The sequence below is a fragment of the Haemorhous mexicanus genome, chromosome 6 (genome assembly GCF_027477595.1).
Source record: "Haemorhous mexicanus isolate bHaeMex1 chromosome 6, bHaeMex1.pri, whole genome shotgun sequence".
NCBI lineage: Eukaryota > Metazoa > Chordata > Aves > Passeriformes > Fringillidae > Haemorhous > Haemorhous mexicanus.
In genome coordinates this window covers 62,085,654-62,105,355 of record NC_082346.1, presented here as the reverse complement: position 1 = coordinate 62,105,355, position 19,702 = coordinate 62,085,654, and the positions used below count along the sequence as shown (strand labels likewise).

General features: G+C 43.7%; 2 protein-coding genes across 2 annotated transcripts in view; one reads left to right on the top strand and one right to left on the bottom strand.

The window, feature by feature from the left end:
- Nucleotides 1-5,999, bottom strand: part of EXOC5 (exocyst complex component 5) — a 28,256-nt gene extending 22,257 nt beyond the window's left edge. The window contains exons 1-2 of the mRNA XM_059850571.1: nt 5,839-5,999; nt 1,161-1,252 (exon numbers count right to left, since the gene is read on the bottom strand). Coding sequence (XP_059706554.1) covers nt 1,161-1,252; nt 5,839-5,865 — 119 coding nt within the window. The 5' untranslated portion in view covers nt 5,866-5,999. The remainder of the gene's footprint in view (nt 1-1,160; nt 1,253-5,838) is intronic.
- A 16-nt stretch (nt 6,000-6,015) lies between these two features.
- Nucleotides 6,016-16,043, top strand: AP5M1 (adaptor related protein complex 5 subunit mu 1). Its single transcript, XM_059850573.1, has 8 exons — nt 6,016-6,167; nt 10,691-11,336; nt 12,672-12,899; nt 13,361-13,500; nt 14,217-14,302; nt 14,404-14,519; nt 14,761-14,857; nt 15,873-16,043. Exons 1-8 carry the CDS (start codon nt 6,100-6,102, stop codon nt 15,953-15,955), a joined length of 1,464 nt encoding a protein of 487 aa, XP_059706556.1. The 5' UTR covers nt 6,016-6,099; the 3' UTR covers nt 15,956-16,043.
- Nucleotides 16,044-19,702: the final 3,659 nt, after the last annotated feature.

Below are 19,702 nucleotides of genomic sequence, written 5' to 3'. Positions count from 1 at the left end.
TGACACAAAGCATTCTTTCTAACAAAAGCCTAGAGAAATTCAGGCAGTCTCTATTAATTTTAACAAACTGATGCAGGCTGGGGTTTGTTTTTTAAACAGGTTTTGTGTCAACTATGCACTTATTCAGCAGCACTGCTCAATATATTGAGAAAGGAAAGAAGAAGAGGCAGCTGCTGCTCAGGTTTTCAGAAGAGAAATAAAGACTCCAATATTCTTTCTAGCAGAAAACAGAAAAGAAAAAAAAAATAGACACTAAAAGATGTTTCTTTTCCAATATTAATTTTGGCTCCCTGCCCAGTACTAGAAGATGCCACAAGAAAAATATTTATTGTTGCAGGTTTGTCTGCTTGTCCTGAAAAATATGGAAGGGCCTCCCAGAAGTTCACACAAGCAAACCAACAGAAATACAGAAAATCTGTTAAACTGAGTAGGAATTTGTGCAAATCATGAACTACCCTAATGTATATACTGGGCACAAGCACAGAGAAAGAGCTCCAGAAAACAAAGTTGTGCATTTCTTCCTGCTTCAATCACACCTAAAGCTCTGCACAGGATACAGGCCTCAGACTGAATGTCAAGAGTTCAGCATTTTGCTAGAAATTCAACAATATCCTTTTTCTTCTCAGATGCCTCCAAAGAGGCAGAGTGCTCCAGAAGAAATGTCCTTTGACTGTGTCAGGTTAATTTGCTGACATTTTAGTAAATCAGATTAGTTTATCATGAGATCTCATCCCTAGAGCTGCCTCTCTTGCTGTTCTACCTTTTTGTGCCTTTTATTTACAAACTAATGTGTCTTAAAACAAGGCAGCTCAGGAAACTAAAGTAAGAAACTCATTAAATTGGCTTAACTATCATGGCAGTGAAGCTTCATAATATGCTGAATCCAGCAACTGTCTGACAAGCACAAACAATATCAATTTTCCTTCTTTCAAAAGGTCTCAATCAGAAAGTGACTTTCCCTACTTGTTACTGAATAATTAGTTCTGAATAATTGGCTCATAATCACAATTGTTAGCAATTCTCCCACAAGAAAACATCCTTGGACACACAGCACCACTACACATGGGCTTGTGTGGAATAAATATCTTGAATATATATGGAATAAAACAGTACAATCAGAGATACATCCACTTTGACCATTGTGCAATTTGATTTTTTACCTTTTGGGATCGAAAGCTTCTCCACCTCTGGAACCTCCCCCAGGTGTTCTCCATGCCAGTCGTTCAATGTATTCATCTGCCACAAAAGGCTCCTGGCCACAGAAGAAAAACCCTTTACAATGTGCCACAGCAGGCTGTTCCTTCAGCAGGTGCTCACACCTCATTTTGAAAGTGTTTAGAAGCTTTACTATAATCAAAAGTACAGTGTTGGCAATTACTCCATCACCTCTTGGGCTTACATATTTATTGTTGAGAACACAGCTTTTAATATGATGAGTTGGAACATCAAGTTTAGATATTATCAGACTGCTTGCAAACAATGTGCTGCAGGTCTGTGAAGAGCTGGCTCTAAATGACATTATTTGCAGCTGAGTTTGTGGCTTCTCATTCCAAAGTGAGCCCTGCAGCTGATTTGAGAGGTTACACCATCCTGAGCCAGCCATCAGCAAAACACATCAGAGAATTCATCTGCCTACAAAAATTATGTGGCAAAATAAGGGTTTTTACAATTGTTCAACTCTGTCACACCATGGCATCACACACAGAACTGACCAAAAAACCCAGCATGAGATGCCACTGGATGCAAACCAAGTGCAACTGCAGAAACAGAGCAGATAAAAATGAGGAAAAAAGGCATAAAAACAGAGGATAAATTTGATTTCCACAAGTAGAAAAAACAGGGTATGAGTGATACTAAAACTCAAGGTTACACAAGTTTCTTCCATAATATTTGCTGGTTCTTCCATAAAAACACCACTCAAGGGTAAAGAGCTAAGATCATTTCTCCACCTTGCAACATTTTCTGAAGGCAGAGGCCTCATTTATAAACCCAAGACCTTCAATTTTAGCTGGCCTAATACTTACATCAGCTCAAACATTTCATCACATAGTTAATACTAAATTACTCTAAACACAATCCAATTAATAAAAATAATATTTATCACTTCAGCAGCAATGATTAGATGCTAACATCAGCAGTTCTGAGACCAGTAAGAAAAGAATTCTCACAATCACCAGGATTTTATAGAAAGCTTTTGAATTATGAGCAGCAACAGTTCTAAAAGTGTGAAACAAGTCAAAACATAGCTGGGAGTGGCTCTGGCTAATAGGAGCATTTGATGAAACAACTGAATATGCCACCACTGCTTTTGGTAAAACTTGGTTGAAAAAAAATGAAAATAGTAAAAAATAAACAAATCTCAACGGGTATTACATTGGTTACTGTATCAATATGTCTGAAACTTTGTCACAAGGAATAAGGAGAGGAAAAACAGCATGACAGAGTTAGTTTTGAAAGTAAAACCAAGGGTTGAAAAGCAAATATTGCCTGTTCAAGGTCTGTCTCCTCAGAAACAAATTATCCCCATCCACCTCAGAAACAAATTATGCCCTAACCAGTCAGGCCCAGCCTCTAACCAGGAAGATAAAAGGTTTTTAAATATACTTTGTTACACGCTGAATCCTGACAGACATGGCAGAAATTTTATCACTCAGCAACTCCTCCTGCACAGACTGACTCAAGTAACTGTGCTGTGCTCAGCCTCCTTGGCTAAACTTCAAAAATAACTGCTTGATACCATATAAAAACAATTTCCCCACAAGTCACTCATCTCTTTAACCAAGTCCTTCCTGATCCACAACGTGAAGTTTCCTTCACAAGAATCCTTTCCATCAAAAGCCACAATGCCATGTTTTCATGTCAAGTGTAAATTCCCTCCTTATGCCATCTTGGTATCTCAAAGTTTGGAACACTTTTGTAATTTAATTATAGGTGAAATGAGTCATTCAGTGCAGTACCATTCCCTTCAGGGGAGACCTCCAGCTTCCCAATTACCTCAGGGCTCCTTGCAGGATTCCTCCCTGATATGAAAATCCACATTTTTTCCTCTGAAGATCCTGTAATTCAGCTGAGGCACCACTCTGGTTACAAGGATACTAAAGCCAAGTATGGAAGAACCCTGAATAAAGGACTTACTGATACTCTGTGTGTGCAGATAACATTTTTTCCATTTCTCCCTTCTAAAAGATAATTCACCTACATACACATAATGACTTCGAATATTTTTTCATTTTTGTAAAACATTTACAAAGTTTTTCTGCAAGCCTCTTCTCCTAAGGAAATCTGATTTAGATGCCTCAGAAGCCCAAAAAATATTATAATGCCAATCTTTCTCCACCCATTATGCCTCTATACACCTCTAAATATTCCTTGTGTGCACCTGTACACAGACCACCTGCAGCTCCCTTCCTGGAAAATACCTGCTCTTCCAAGAACACTTACACAGGAGACCTGTCCTTCAGTTTTTTAATCATATAAACACTGTTCTATATTATTTAAGAACTATTAACTGCAGTGGATATTATGTGCAGGATATTGATCAACAGAGAAATAAAATTAGGTTTTTCTTCCAATTTTCCATAGAGGGTATGCTAAAAATAATCTGCTTGATTTATATGGAATAAATGAAGTTCAACAGTGTCTTTCTAAGACATGATTTTCCAGGTTCCACTGCAGATCCAAAAGTTTTTACTTTAGTTTGTACCTTCCATACACATTTGCTGTTTTAAATGCTATCTTGATAACAGGCTTACTCATAGCTGACAGCCTAGCTCCTATTTTAAGTCTCCTATCCTGTTCTGCAGAAATTGCTGAAAATCAGCTATTACAAATGTCATTTGCAAGTCCTTTGCCTGTTATCAGATGAGCCCCAACAGTCAATTTCTTCAGCTTTGAACTTCCCTCTGGCTCCAGATGAATTAACGTGATCCCATCCATTCAGCCAATACTCCTGATTTAATAGGAGATTGCCTGAAGTGGGTCATAACCTGGTTTGATCTGGTGTTTACAAATGAAACTACACTGGACACAGCCAGATTAAAAACCAGTTCAGAAGTATCCACTGCTAAATTATGCTTTAAGTTATATGAGGGAGAATTCAGTCCATGTTGTGCACATTTTCAGCACAGATCCTGCTACACAATTTCCCATATCTGTACTGAAATTTACTTAAAACACACACTCATGAAAATATGGTAATCAAATTCCAACCTCAGCAGACAGCTAAGGGTTACTCCCATAACAAGCACATTTTTACGTTCTTATAGAAGGCAGAAATTTCAAACTGACCAAGTAGGCAACATTAAATTAGTGGACATTAACAAAAACTCTCTTGCCTTTGGAGTGAAAGAGAAGTGAAAGCAGGAGAGACAGAAATACTGGATTCCATGCTGGAAAACCATAATTTCTAACCCCAAACTTCAGGCAATAGTCTCACCTAATTTGCAATTTCATCTTTATTGGTATTGCAAAATGGAGAAAGTTGTGAAAACACACAGTTTTCTTTCCATATCCAAATTTCCAAAAGCAGCCAAAGCACACAGTTTTCTTTCCATATCCAAATTACCTCACACTCAACACCCCACAAAGAACAGAATGGCACTGTCATCATGTTCAGAAATCAAGGGGCTCCTAGAATGGTGCAGGGAGGGTACAAAACCTGGCATTCAACTACAGGAACACAGTATTTTAGTCCTGCTATTTTTTAAAGCTATGCAAACCAAAAGATGTGAGTCATAACACTCATGTGCCATCACAATGATTCATAAATTCAAATGCACACAATGCATTTACATAAACCCCAGATACAGGATCTTCCAGAGAAACAGGAAGACTCTTTCCTGAAGGCTGGGCAAAGCGAGTCCCAGTGACAACCCACCAGAAGAGCAACCAGCTCTTGAGTGACTTGGAGAGCAAATACAGCACACCTGGGGATGTCACCATGTCCCTGTGAAGAGGAAGTGGGGACACCACACACTTTCTGTTTATCACAGGTCACATTATGAGAGCTCATGGTCCAGGCCAGAAGCTGAAGCCACAGAATCACAAAAGGGTTTGGGATGGAGGAGACCTCAAAGACCATCTCGTTCCAACCCCCTGCCATGGATAGGGACACGTTCCACTATCCCAGGCTGCTCCAAGCCCCATCCAACCTGGCCTTGGGCACTGTCAGGGATGGGACAGCCACAGCTTCACTGTGCCAGGGCCTCACCACCCTCACAGTCGAGAGGGTGATATCATTCTTCCTAATATCTAACCTAAACCTGCTCTCTTTCAGTTAGAAGCCATTCCCCCTGTCCTGTCACTACATATTCCTGTAAAAAGTCCCCTCTCCATCTTTCTTGCAGGGTCCCTTCAGGAGGGAGATGATCCTCGTAGGTCTCTTCCAACTTCGGGCATTCTGTAATTCCACGGAAAGAATCTGACAGACGCCTGCTATTCCTGCCCTGCTCCTGCGTGGCCTTGGCTGAGCCATTCTCCTTCCGTGCCCCGCTTCCACCGCGGGTAAAGGGAGAGCAAAGTCATTTCTTTATTCCACCCCAGCCCCACTGACAGCACCGCGCCGGGGTCAGACGAGGGGGTGCCTTCGGCAGAAGGAGCGCAGGGCCGGGCCTGGCGTGGCCCTGTCCCCCGCCCGCTGCCAGCACCCGGGAGCCGGCCAGGAGGGAGGCCCTGCAGCGGGGCAAGGCGGGCACCGCACCCCGCGGAGCGGCACCGGGGCTCCGCCGCTTCCCCAGCCCCACACACCGCCCGCCCTTCCCCAGCGAGAGGCCGCCGCATCCCCTCAGCCAGCCCAGCCGGCCCGGCCAGCGCCGCCCAGCCCGCGGGGCCCGCACCCACCTCGAAGAGCTCGGCCGTGGTGGCCATGGCCGCAGGGAGGGAGGGAAGGAGGGCGGCGGCCCCTCAGCGCCCCTTCGCCGCCGCCGCCGCCCCGCCGCTGCCGCCCATTGTGTCCCCCGCCCCGGCAGCAGCAGCGGCGGCCGCGGCGCCGCCTCCGCCCGCCGGAAATGGGGCTGCGCCGGGCGGTCACGGCGCGGCCGCGGCTCCTCCCCGGCCGCCATCGGCACCGGCGGCATCACCGCCACTGTTGGCACCGTTGGCATGGCCCTACGGGCGTTGTGGCTCCTCAGGCACGACCCCGCGGCCGGCGGCGCCGTGCTCTTCTCCAGGTAGCGACGGTACCGGGGAGGGGCGCGGGCACAGCGGGCTGGGCAGGTCCGAGGGTCGGGCTGGGTGCCCTGGGGAGTCCCGGTGATCTAGAAGGGACCCGAGTGCTCTGGAGGGACCGGGTGCTCTTGTGGGCAGCGGATGCTCTTGGGGGTCCGGGTGCTGTGAAGGGAACCGGGCGCCCTGCGGAGAGCGGCTGCCCTCAGGGGACGCGGATGTTCCTGAGGGGGCCCAGATGCTCTGGGGGGGTCTGGATACCCTGAAGAAAATCCTGGTGTTCTGGGGGGGTTCGGGTGCTCTGGGGGTCTGGAAGCCCTGGAGGAAATCCTGCTGCTCTGGGGTGCTCTGGGGGACACTGCTGCCCTGTGGGGTGGATGCAAAAACACCAAAACCATCTGATACTGAAGAAATCCCTCGTCTTGTCCCAGCGCCGCTGGATGCTGTGCGTTTCTGACTCCGATTTTCCAAAGTTCAGAATCAGGGTCACGTAGTGTGCTCTTAACTAAATATGGCAGCTTTTTCACAGCTTCTGCATTTTGCACGTGAGTTTCCTTGCTCTGTTCCTCTTTCTTTTTTGTCACTGTAAACTTTTTGCCCGGCTCTTCTCCTTCCTGACATGGTGAAGGACAAGGCAGTGATTGTGAAATACTGTCAGATTAACATAATGGGCAAAATAGAAAGCATATATTATTGCTTGTATTTTACTTATATTCTCTTCATGTTGTTCTGTAGCTGTACATAAAATAGAGTATTTTCAGACAGAAATTCAGCTTTCCATTTGATATTAATTTTTTGCATATAAATACTTTTTTTTAAGTTATTGGAGGACTTTTAAGCTATTGAACACTAAAGAGTCCTCCAAAGGAACAGTTTTTATTCCGAATTCTTGCAGGTATAAAGGAAGACTTTGGGCTAGGCAGGTTACTTTTGTTGGGCTGGTAAGATTTGTTACCCTTTTTTTTTCTTCTGTGACTTCAGAGAAATCCAGACAATGAGAAGAAAAATAAATGGGACTAGGGAAAGTTTGTGGGGAAAAAAAACAAAGACGTGGATAAAGTGACCTACAGTCCTAGTCTGAATTCAGTAAAACCAAAGAGAGAACCTAGGAGTAAAAGAAAAAACAACTAAGAAAAGTGTAAGTAGACTATCTTCCATCTTCAGGTGCAGACAGATCTCTCCATTGGACACTCCTCTGATTGTTTTAGGATTAGTATTATGGTCCTTGTATTACCTACAGGACTAGAGATGAGGCCTCCCCTCTACAAACACAGATAAAGAGAAAGCCTTGTCCCCAAAACCTCAGAGAGTGTAATCACCAGGGAGCAGGGGGGGCTGGTGACAGCAGTGTCTGAAGTGACTTGTCACACAGTGAGCGCCAGAGACAAGGAGTAGCACTCCTTTGAAAAGGGCAAACTATCCTTGATGCTTCAAGTGATTTCCAGACTTAGATCTTTCAAGTTCCCAGAGGAAATAATAGGGCTGTGGAAGCCCCAAGTTTATCCTCCTAACTGACCTTAAATTCAACAAAGCACGCAGACAATATAAAGAATGCCCGGATCACATGGAAACTGTTGGTTTCAGGACTTAGGCACTCAGCTGGAGATACGTGAGCCCTGATCTTTGACCTCAGGGAAGACATCAGGGACATCAAAGCGTTCATTCCCCACCCCACCCCCCCTTTTTTTTTTTTTGAGCTGATCATAACTTAATTCAGGCAACAAGGATGGTCTCGCTCTTGAGTCACCGAAGCTCATTCATCCCTGGAAACTTTCATCTCTTTTTTTTTAAAGTTTGCATCACTTTCTAGAAGGGAATACTGGAAAACTGGGATCTGAAGGGCTAACTAATGATCTAATGACTCAGCTGGTAAAATTCAGTGGCAGGAGGAGGCTGCTGTTGTATGGGGACAGCTTCAGCAAATGGAGCAGAGAGACTGAGACTTGACTAAGACAAAACCAGACTGAAATATCTCCTCTTCCCATGTTTTGGAAATGTTGGCCAAAAATAAGAGCTGCTCACCAAGGTTACACATAACTTCTTATCAACACCCTGGCTCTGCAAAGCCTCATAAATTTTAGAGCTGTAAACCCTCTTTGTTTCTTTGCTCTTCAGGGTAAAATGTGAGACCACAGGGAGGTGTTTTGCTCTCATCTGTATCCTGTTTACGAGTTTTGTAGCTCTGGCTTTGCTCTATGTTTGCTTTTCCCTTACCAAAAAAAATTAAAACAACCTCAAGAGCCCTTGATGCCTGATTAGGAATCAAAAAAAAAAAAAAAAAAAAAAAGAAAGCACAGTCACTGAAAATAAGCCTGAGGAAGTGTAGCTGCCTCCAGCTACTCATTTAAGAGAAGATGTAGGTGGGACTTAGAGGCCACAGGATAAGATCCATGGAAGTGCTCAGGAGCAGGAGGGAAGTGCTGCAGATGGAGGTCATAGATATAACAAAGTCCCACACTGCTGGGGTTGCAAGTTCCATGGCAATTTAGGAAGCAGGCTGTCAATGTGTCCTTAAAAAGATGTAAAAAAAGGACACCACATGAGGGCCTTTATATATCTGTGCATTTTTTTTTCTCCCATGTTGGCGTACAAGCATGGCTCTGAGTGCAAACAAACATCTGAGAACATCTGCTACAAGATGATCCATAAAGTGATTTAATTTTGTGTGTGTGACCTGTGAGGGGCACTCTGAGGGTCTGTGGATAACTACTGAGGGAATCCACAAAACAGAATGTAGGAAAGCCTGACTGTCAGCAAACTTCATGCAAGAGACACTCAGGAGAGTCTGCAGTTCCAAACCAGTGCAAAACCAGTGCATTCATGGAAGTAATACTTTTTTCTTTTCTCAGCTATTTATTAAAAGACAACTCCTCAGTTCCTCTTGATGGATGATTTAGGTTACCTTGAAAAGAAATTAATCCTACTCCCCTTTAAAAAACAATACTGCTGCAGGACAAAAAAATCCCAGACAGAGTTTTAAACAGTTAATATGATATTCCTCAAATATTATCTCTAGAAAATTTGAAATTAAATATATGTATTGGTACAACATAGCAATTCCAAATTGTACAAAACCTCTGTCTGTGACATTATCATTACATCTGAAATACTTGATAAAATGAAATGATGAAAAAGTCATAAAAGCTTTAAGTCATATATATTGCATGTATATATTGCACACATGTGCTGTGTGGAATTATTATTATTGTTATAGCAGCAAAGCTGTAGCTCTAGTATACTCTATCTAGGCAAAAAGCTGTTGTATTTGCATTTTATTACATAGAACATACATTTTCTTAAATATCTGAGAACTTGTCTTCAGTGTGATCTCACCTCTTAAAAATATTTTGAAGTTCTGCACTGGTGGGAGTCATTCCTTAGTGTCATACAAAAATCCTGTTCTGTGGGACAGCCAGCATAGATGGACAGATTCACATTTTATTTTAAAAAATAGGTATTTACTCATGTAATGTACTTACTCAAAGTTTGGACTTGCTAGAAAGAATCCTAACTACTCATGGAATGGTTTTATTGACAGTGATTTATGTTCTGATCCCACCACTGCTTCTATCAAGTTGCTGCAAGCTTCCATGTACACGAGGTTATTTTTAGGCCCAGAAGGTTTTGAGGAGTTGTTTGAACAATAAAGAGAAACCCAATATCAGTCATCCCAAGATTTTGATAATGCTTCTGCAGCCAGAAGAGGGCTTGGGTGGTTCTGCCCCTGGAAGCTCTGGTTTGGGATGATATTTTGGGTGGCACAAAGGCACCTTATGGGTTTTGCCCCTCTCCTTGGTCCCACAGGGGGCTCCCCTGATGGGGGAAACCCTCCTGTGACAGTTCTGTGCCAGGATTGAGAGATGCACAGGACTTTTTCAGTATTCATCTTGTTGTTTATTGTTATCTTATCAACATTTCTGGCACACTGTCTACACCAGACTTAGTGCACAGGAAAGCACTGCAAAATGGCTACAGATGTACAATTTCAAGGTCTTTTAAAGTTGTTCCATCCAGTTAACTACTAAAATGTACTTTATTTCCACCTTTCTACCAATAACTCATCCCTTGTCTGTCCACATAACCTCTGCACTGTGGCTTTCCTCACCCAATCATCCTGTGCCACCAACACTGCAGAAAATGGAGTAGATGAAGAAGAAGCATCCCAAGACAACGCCTGAAATCCTCCATCTTGCTTCCTATCTCCTTCCATACTAAAAAACCCCAAAACCTAAATTTCTCACTCTGTGACAAACTACACTATTCTCTATTACCTATCTCACACTCTGGTAGACTCTAATCTATCCTGAAGTCTTGGAAGCCCTCTCCATGGGCAAAGGTTAAAGGCAGTGCTTCTCTGGGAGTCAGGACCCCTCAAAGCAGACAGAGGAATATTCCCTGTGCCCTGGGTTCCAACAGCACGTGGCACTGAGAAGCAGTGCTTCTCTGGGAGTCAGGACCTCTCAAAGCAGACAGAGGAATATTCCCTGTGCCCTGGGTTCCAACAGCCACTCCAATTCCCTCCCTGCAGGCGCTACCCCACGGTGGAGCTGCGCGCTGAGACTTTCAACGGCTCCACGCACGTCCCCATCCCCTCGGACAGCGCCTTCCTCAAGGCCCTGCTCTTGGAGCTGAGGCTGGTGGATGAGCACCTTTTCGTGGAGCAGCGGGACACCTGCACCAGGATCAACCACTCCTGCGTGCATTCCGTGTCCACCACCGCGGGCGAGCTCTGGCCCGTGCTGGCCTTCCACAAGAGCGGCCTCATCTACGCCTGTGTGCCGCTGGTGGAGGGGGGCCTGGAGCCACGGCCGCCCCTGCTCACCGTCAGCGGGCTCTCCCAGGGACTGGCTCTCTTGCTGGGTATCATGGACTACGTCTCTCCCAGCTGGAAAAACGAGGCTGAGCTGAGCACCAAGGTGGGGCAGCTGCGAACTCTGCTGATCCAGGCCTGTCCCCTGGGCACCCCCCTGAACACCAACATCCGCAGCCTGAACAGCTCCTTCGAGGACATCCAGGAGATGCCTGTGGATAAGGAGCAGCCGGCCTGGAGATCCAGCACCTACAAGGGCAAACCCCAGGTCAATGTCTGCATCACTGAGAAGGTCAAGTGTATGCAGTATGACCAGAGGGATGTGGTGGACACGTGGCAAGTTTACGGAGCTGTGAACTGCAAGGTGAGAGTGTTTGATGTGCAAAGCAAATACTCATTAGATGTAAAATGATGTATTGAGTTGAAAATTTTTCTGATTTTTGTTGTCTGAGTCACATTCAGGAGTTACTGGTACCTTTGCTTGGCCACACTGCCCTTACTTTAAATGAACCACTGAAATGCCTAAATTAGACAAAGTATAACCAGGCTGAGATGTCTAAATGTCTTCTACAAGTGTCTTTACATGAGCATTTTTAATTATATTTCCTGCCAAATGAAAGTTTAATCTTCTGTCCTTCCTTATTCTACTACAACAACATTTTGATCCCACAGATGCTGGTGTTTCATGACATAGGAACAGTTGATAAAGAACCTGGTGAAAGAAACTGGTTGTATAATTATTCTGGATGGTTTGTATGTGACAGTGGTTTTCATTGTAGCATCCCAGAATGGTTTGGGTTGGAAGGTACCTTAAAGATCATCTCATTCCAACCCCCTGCCACAGGCAGGGACACCTTCCACTAGACCAGGTTGCTCCAAACCCTGTCCAACCAGGCCTTGGACACTTCCAAGGATGGGCTTCCCTGGACATTCTTTAAAATTAAAATATCTGATTGTTTAATATTACAAATTTGGGGCTATTTACTCAATGCATCCATAATAATTATGAAAGATATTAAAATTTGTAACTATAATTTGTACTGTCATTCATTCTTTGTTTTGAATTATGCTTAGGAAGCACACAATATTATCTTGGCACACTGTATTTGGAACTGCCAATGTTTTACAAGAAGAGAGACCTGCTAATAAAGTGGGAATTTAATTATTTGCATGCAGTGGGAATCTCATCTCCAAAGGAGGCCAACCTAAATGCTGCACTTCCAAAGGCTGGGTCATTTCCCACCTGCCATGCTGGTAGGGATTGTGTGGGTGAGCAGCTTCCTGCTCTCAGAGGGACAATTCCCAGGTCATTTTGCAGGGTGGCTGGATGTTCTTATGCAAGAAGAAAGCCCAGGTGTGATTGTTGCCTGCTGGGGATGAGACAAGGGACACTCTGCTGTGACAGAGCTGGCATGAGACCACAGAGGCCATTCAGAACATGCTGGAATCCATTAAGTGGATGTTGTGAAAACAACCTAATTAATTAAATTGTCAGTAAGTGTGTGAGGCCGATGTCTTAGTACTGGTGGTTAGTATTAATGATCAAAGCCAACTGAAAATTGGTAGGGATTTGATTTCTTTTTAATGCTAAAAATGTGGTTTATCTTTGAATATGTTGTGACTCAATTGAGGTATTTTAGAATAATGTCTTGACTCAATTGAGGTATTTTAGAATAATGTCTTGACTTCCTTTGCCAAGTGTGACATCGAGGGATCTGCACCACACGTCACCCTCAGCCTGACGCTGCCGACGAACGCGCCCCCGCTCCAGGACATCGTGGTCCATCACTGTGTGACCTCCGTGGACCCTGCCATGCTCCTGTCCACCAGTGCTGAGCCCCTGCATGATTCTGTCTACAATGGACCCTACAAATTCCCTTTCATTCCTCCTTCAGATTCCTTTGACCTGTGTTACTACACTTCCCAGGTAACAGCACACTCCTAACTAACATTTCTGTTAGTGTTCAAACAGAAATGAAAACACCTGTGTGGGCATCAGCCCACATGGGCATGCTGGAGTGAGTTTGAGTCCAATATCGAAAACAGAACATTATATAAAATGGTTTTTATGTAATATACTGCGTGGAAGGCACTTAAGGACTTGAGTTGTCTGACTCACCTTCAGGAGTTATTGATATCTTTGGTTGGCAATGCTGCTCTTACTTTAAATCAGCCACGTAAATGTTTGAAGTAGGGAAATGATAGCCAGGGAAATGTCAAGTGCATGCCCCCAAGTCTCTGTTACCACAAGCAGCCTGAAGAGTTTAGCACAGTCACTAATTAATGTTTGGGGTCTTTTTTAAAGTACTTTATCAAAGAACACAGTATATAACTGATCTTGTGGTGATGGTGTTAATATATCTTGAGAATGAATATAGTTTTTTCCAGGTTCCTGTTCCACCAATTTTGGGATGTTATCAGCTCTTTGAAGAGGGGTCACAGATAAAAATAACAGTTAATTTAAAGCTCCATGAAAGCATAAAGAATTCTTTTGAGTACTGTGAAGCTCGTATACCTTTCTTCAACAGGTAAGAATAAAGAAAGCCTAAATAAATTTCTTCAATTTCTTTGTTATCTTCCTAAAGTGAACTTGTCAGGAGTCAATATAACAGGTTATGCTCCCTCAGGGTGCTACCAGTGAACACCAACCTTGGTGAAATGAGGTGGAATACAGAATTATACCAGAATATTTGGTGATATTCCAAACACTTCTTAGTTGCTCATCCTGTTTTCCTGTGGTATCTTCTCACATGAAACACTGCCACAATCCCCCAGGTGGATTAAGCTGGAGATCACTTCCAGCCCAGGTTTACCTGTTCTTTAAGACTGCTAATCCTAGCTGCAGATCAGCTTATCAAAAATATAGTTATTTCAAATTAAAACGATAGTTTTCATCTAAGCCTCTCTGACAGCTGCCACGACCGTGCTGCCACCTAATTATCATGAAAATTCAAAGATGGATTGATACAAAGTTGCTGATGCTGATCATAGTGTAGTAAAACCCTATCAGTGAACTAAAACATCAACAGCTCCTTTATGATTACTGGGCTGAGAGCACAGTGATTTCCTCCTGCTCTGTAATTTCTTCTCATAAATTAGCAGTGTGCTCAGATAGGTGTGATTGGTCTGTATGCACATAAATAATGTCTGTCAGCATTTCCTGGCTTTCTGTAACAAAGCAGACATTTACAAATGCTGAATGATAGTAATTGCAGTGGTTTCATTTCTCCTCTCTCCCATGCAGGGGCCCCATTGCTCAGTTAGAGTACAAAGTTAGTTATGGCCAGCTGGATTTGGCCCGGGAGAAGAGCCTCCTGGTTTGGGTCATTGGTAAGGACCTCCCCCCTGTGACTGCCCTTCCATCCCCAGCCCCTTCTCTGCAGCCTGGGCACAGCTGTGGGACATCTAATGGATGCTGTCTCTGCCTTTAGGACAGAAATTCCCCAAATCTTTGGAGGTTTCATTGACTGGAACTCTGTCTTTTGGCACCGCGGGCAAAGAGCACCCGACTGATTATGTGTGCACTGGGAACACTGCTTATGTCAAAGTAAGTCACGGGCTCTGGGAAAAGAGGCCTTAGTAGCCAATTTTTATTGTCTTCAATTGAAGATACATTGATTTAAAATCTCACATTCTCAGCATGGATTTTTGTTTTCCTGCCTAGAGGATCTGACATCCTGTCACTTTGGAGTACCCTTGCACACACAGAGCATATGACACAGATTGCCAGGATTTGCACAGCAAGGGTGACAATGTGCATCTGATTGTGTTTTCCCTCTCTTTTTTAGCTGTATTTTAGGATCCCAGACTTTACACTTACTGGATGTTACGTAGACCAGCATTCTGTTCAGATCTTTGTTCCAGGGAAGCCCAAAATTACTGCATGTGAGTTGCTAAAATTGAAGTTATGAACTGGGTAACAATGACTAAAATTACATAACTAAAGTTGGACTTCTGTTCTCTGCTTTTGAGTTGGGTTTTTTGGAGATGTTTAAAGCATCTCTGGAGTAGGGACAGTCCTCTCCCTTTGAAATGAGAGCTCTTACAAAGTCAGCCTCTCTCTGGGGCTCTCTCCCCTCTGCTATGTACTGGTTCCTATGCTATCCGTAATGGCAGAACTTTTTTGGAGGACACAGGGAATGATCCTCCCTAATCTGGCCCCTTCTTTAGGACACCTTTATCAGAGACATTTGGGGTGAGTTGGCAGTACCCAGGTACAGAACTCAGCTCCTGCATGCAAGGTGACACTGCTGCTGTCAGTGTCACCACACCAGCACCTCTAGGTGGATGTGGCTCTACACAGAATGTGTGAAGCAGAACCCAAATCTGCTTTTTGTTAACACATGAGCACTGCCAAACCTACACCAAAACTACCCTAAATGGCACACAGAAAGCACTCAGTAAACCTGAGCAGCTCTGTCTAAGAGAAGCATTTTTATTTGTAGCTGTCTCTCTGTTGCAACTTCTGCCAGTCATGGTAGCAGAACTCTGTAAATGCCTTTTGAAAAGCATGGTCTGCACTGTTAATTTTGTGACAGGTCACACTCAGCCCTAAACTGTAACACAGAAAAAGCAGCATTTTCATGTTTTATATTGAGTGTGCCATTTATATTCATTGAACAAAATCCAAGCCATCCACCTGCTTTTGACTTAACCTCTGTTTGAATTTTAAGCTCATGACTGATACATTAGTAAAGGTAATTGAAGCTGAGACTTTAAATGTCTCATTATCAGAAACGATTTTCAAATAATAGTAAGAGTCTTACAGTTTAAAGAGGCCATTATACCTTTTCTGTAAACTGTTAAGGATGGATTAGTAGTCACTTAACTTGGATGAAGGAATGTCTGATTGTGAGGCACCCTGTAATGCTTATTTTTCTTGCCTGTTTTTTCCCTTTAGCCCGGGAATTGATTTCTTCTGATTACTACATCTGGAATTCCAAAGCACCAGCACCTATGGTATACAAACCCTTACTTGACTAATGTACTTGGGGATAATTTTAATATTTAAACAAAGCACAGTGTTAATGAGATTTATGTCATGATACAGTAAAATAAATATTCTTCAGCACTTTTGCTTTCTTTGTGTTCTTAAAAAAATTCTGTTGATGGAAAATGAGAGAACATTTGTCTAAAAAACATAAGTTGGGTTTAAATGGTTGAGTTCTGGCTGACAGCCTCGAGAGGACAATTTGAAATGTACTTGCTGTGGTTGGTTTTACTTTGCCTTCTAACTTTTACTGGTTCAAAATATGTCCCTGGTGTTACAGGTACAGACATTGAGATCCCCAGTTACTTCTCTGGTTTCCCATTGCAGGATGGGAAAGGTTTCAGCATCCTATTCCTGTCCTGAAGTCACAGGAATCTCATCAAACTCCAGAGACAGTTCAAAGCAGAAGTTCTGTTATTTTTACAAGATGTGTACAGAATACACACCAGTCAATAATTCACAAGGGTTGTCAAGAGGAGGAATATGGCATGAGCAGCACTTCTGAAAGTGGAGGCAATTTTAAGGAAGGAATCTTTTTTGCCTCTGCCAGCAGAAGTGGTGAGTTCCCTTGCACCCAGGCCTGTGAGCTGCTTGCTCTCTCTGGAAGCAGAGGTGTGAACTGGGTTTTTCAGCTCATAAGCCTGGTTCTGAGGAGGCAAAATCAGCTAAGTTTGCTGGAGGTTCCAGAAGCCTTCACTGAGCTTTTTTTCCTGGAAGAGTAGGTGGAAAAAAGTCTCAATTTACAGATGCAAACCTCTAATTTTGAGATCTGCAGGATCACAGGAAATGGACTTCAGGAGAGTTACCGGGAAATGTGGAGATTCTGAAGGGCTGGTGAGGAGGTGCCAGAACCTGGAGACAGCACAAAAGAGAAGATGCTGATTCCTAAAAGGGCTGCTCCTGCCCTGCCTCATGTTTCACTCTGCTCTCTGGGGTAACTCAGATCAGGGATTGTGCAAGGAGGGAAGTTTTAAGCTATAAGCTGAAAAATACTTAGATTGATGGTATATTCTGATGGGTTGGTGGAATGTTCTAGAGGGTGGATTCCTTCTTGAGAGACACTGTTGAGCTGAAACTGCTGTGCAAACTTAGAGCTGTGCCCTGTTTCACACAGGTGTTGTGTCTGTTTTGTTTAGCAGCAAAGTGAGTTTGTGATTTTGCCCAGGACCCTGCTGGAGTTGTCCACATGCCTGGACACCACAGTGTGAGTGGGGAGAGGAGCTCTCTCTGCTGGAAGGGTTTAGAGCCTGTTCTGGACACCAGGCCACAGGGTTTGGCTTCCACCTAGCCATGAGAAAGGTGGGAGCTCTGCTCTGCACAGCAGCACTCTGCAGGAGTGGCTTTTCTTACTCAAACAGCCCCCAGTAAATTCTGGGAAGCAATGGCACTGCCTAAATTAGTGGCATTTTAGGAGACCCTTTGTACTTAATAGAAGGGGATTCTTCTAAATCCTGATCCCTCTTGCCCGTGTCTCTCTCATGGTTAGGGGAGTTGAGGTGCTCAGGAATGGAGGGCTCTGGCTTTGGTAAGCTAAAAATGCCACTGATTTTACAGAAGCTGTGAAAGGAAATTATGAACTGCTTTGCACACACTCAATAGGGCAGGTTTGGGGGGAGGGAGGGGGCAGGTGATGTTTCCCTCCTAGCCCTGAGCAGTTTTTCACAACCTCACATCAGCCATCACCTGTTTAGATTTGTTATCCAGGTTTGCTCTGTAATTGCTGCAGTGCTCTGCTCAGGGACAACTCAGTAGTGAGAAAAGTGGGGGAAGGAGCCCTGTCTGCCTTTGTAAGAGTGGAGAGATCTCTGGGCAGATGTGAGTGTGCAGCACACCCTCTTCTTTGGGAAGCACCAGGAATGGGGAAGGCAGCAAAACACAGCAGGTTAAAGGCACACAGCAACACCCAGCATTGTGGGACACCCATGCTGGGGAGAAACCAGAGGGGGAGCTTCTCCTGGCCCAAATGGATGCTTCATGCTCATGGATCTTTCCTAAATATTACTGAGGTAGGAGAGTAGTAAACTCAGTTTAGGAAACTCACTAAGTTAGGAGACACTGGGTACAGATAACTTGGGAAGAGTCCAAGGAGTTACAAATGACTAAACCTTTCTGTTCCCTCTGTAGTTGCCCAGATAATTTCACTGTTTCTTTATGTGCTTTGACCACTTGTCTTGTTTCATGAAAGGAGAAAAAGCCCTTCAAACCCTCAATCAGGAAGATTGATGTAGAGCTCACACGAGCCTGAGGACTCCCAGGGCAGAGTTGGTACCTAACAGAGGTTCTGGTGGGCTCTAAAGGTCATCAAGTTCAGTGGCATTCCTTTAGCTCTTTAATAAAATAAACAAGGTTTTAATACAGCAATTTCCTTAAAAACGGGTTAAAGGAAAAAACAAAAAAAATTCTTTTGGTACAGAGTGCTGTTTCTTCCACCAGAGTCTTTGCTGCTTGAAGTGCTTCTATTTATGATTTTGTCACAGGCATAGATTATATGAGACCTTTGTGAAGGTGACTTTGCACCAAGAATTTCCAAAAGAAATGACCAAAGAGTTCTCCAGACTTTGTATTGTGTTTCAGAGGGCCAGAAGAAAACTAAGATGCAAAGAACTGAAAACAATAAATGTAAGGACTTAAATAATGGGTTGCAAACCTGACAATTCCCTCCTGACAAAAAAAAAAAAAAAGGTATGAATATTAAGGAGTTAATATGGAACTCACCTCATTAGTGAAATTGTTTCTTTTCATTAAGATTTGGAAGTAATGTAAGAAACAGCTATTAAAATTAATTTAAAGCAAGTACACACTGTCAAAGCTTTTGAGTGAGACTGAACATTAGTTGGCAATGAGAATTGATGGAACAGACCTCCAAGAAATTAACATAATGCAAAATCCATGTATAACCCACTAAACAGCAAAATGGCTGAGGTTTCCAAATCCAGTGGTGTTGGGGAGCCCTCATCAAACATGTTTTATTTAACACTTGTGGAAGGTGTGGAGGGAAATGGGGGATTTGCACTGAGGTTCCCAGAGGCTGAGAAGCTGCAATTCCTGCTCCTCTCACCACAGAGGGGAATGAGTCCCCCTAACACAGTTCTGAGTTGTCAAATCTGTCACTGATCACTACTCAGTGATTTGATGGTTTTCCAATTTTTTGGAAGCCCTTTCCTCCCCCAGGGTATTTGGTGACAGCTCCAAGATGCTTTATGCCAGTTCCTCAAGAACTTTGGGTTAAATCCTCTTCCTTGAGATAATTTGGAAGTTGTCACTTTTTTCATGTAATTCAGCCCTTCCCACCTCTGCATTTTTTTGCTGTTTTTGCCAGCATTAACTGCCATGGCCATTTGTTACAGTAAACACTGAAACAACGAGGTGTTACACATTCCATGGCTGTCCCCAGTTTATTCACACTGTCCCAGGAATTGGCCACACTTTGTCCTATTTGTACAAGCCCTGCTGAGATTTCAGCCAGAAGAGAGTTTCTAAATCCATGTTTGTCCCTCACTACTTTTGCTGACTCCCTCACCACCACCTCTCTGTTCTCTCATCCCTAGGGACAGACAAAATAAAAGGTTTTTAATTTTTAACACCTTTTCAACACCTTTTATTTCCCCACTTTTACAGTGGGGAGGACCAAGCCCACACAAAGCTGCATGCATCCTGAGAGCACCATGGTGGGAAATCCCTGCAGCCCTCGACCCCAAATGAGACATTAAATGAGAATTTTGTGCATCCCAGTTTGGGAA

What these genes read in the sequence shown, in the direction of transcription:
- AP5M1 (XM_059850573.1), top strand. Translation starts at nt 6,100, where the DNA reads ATGGCCCTACGGGCGTTGTGGCTCCTCAGGCACGACCCCGCGGCCGGC. An exon ending in ACGGAGCTGTGAACTGCAAG is followed by an intron (nt 11,337 to 12,671) that starts GTGAGAGTGTTT and finishes TCCTTTGCCAAG; the next exon opens with TGTGACATCGAGGGATCTGC. An exon ending in TGTGTTACTACACTTCCCAG is followed by an intron (nt 12,900 to 13,360) that starts GTAACAGCACAC and finishes AGTTTTTTCCAG; the next exon opens with GTTCCTGTTCCACCAATTTT.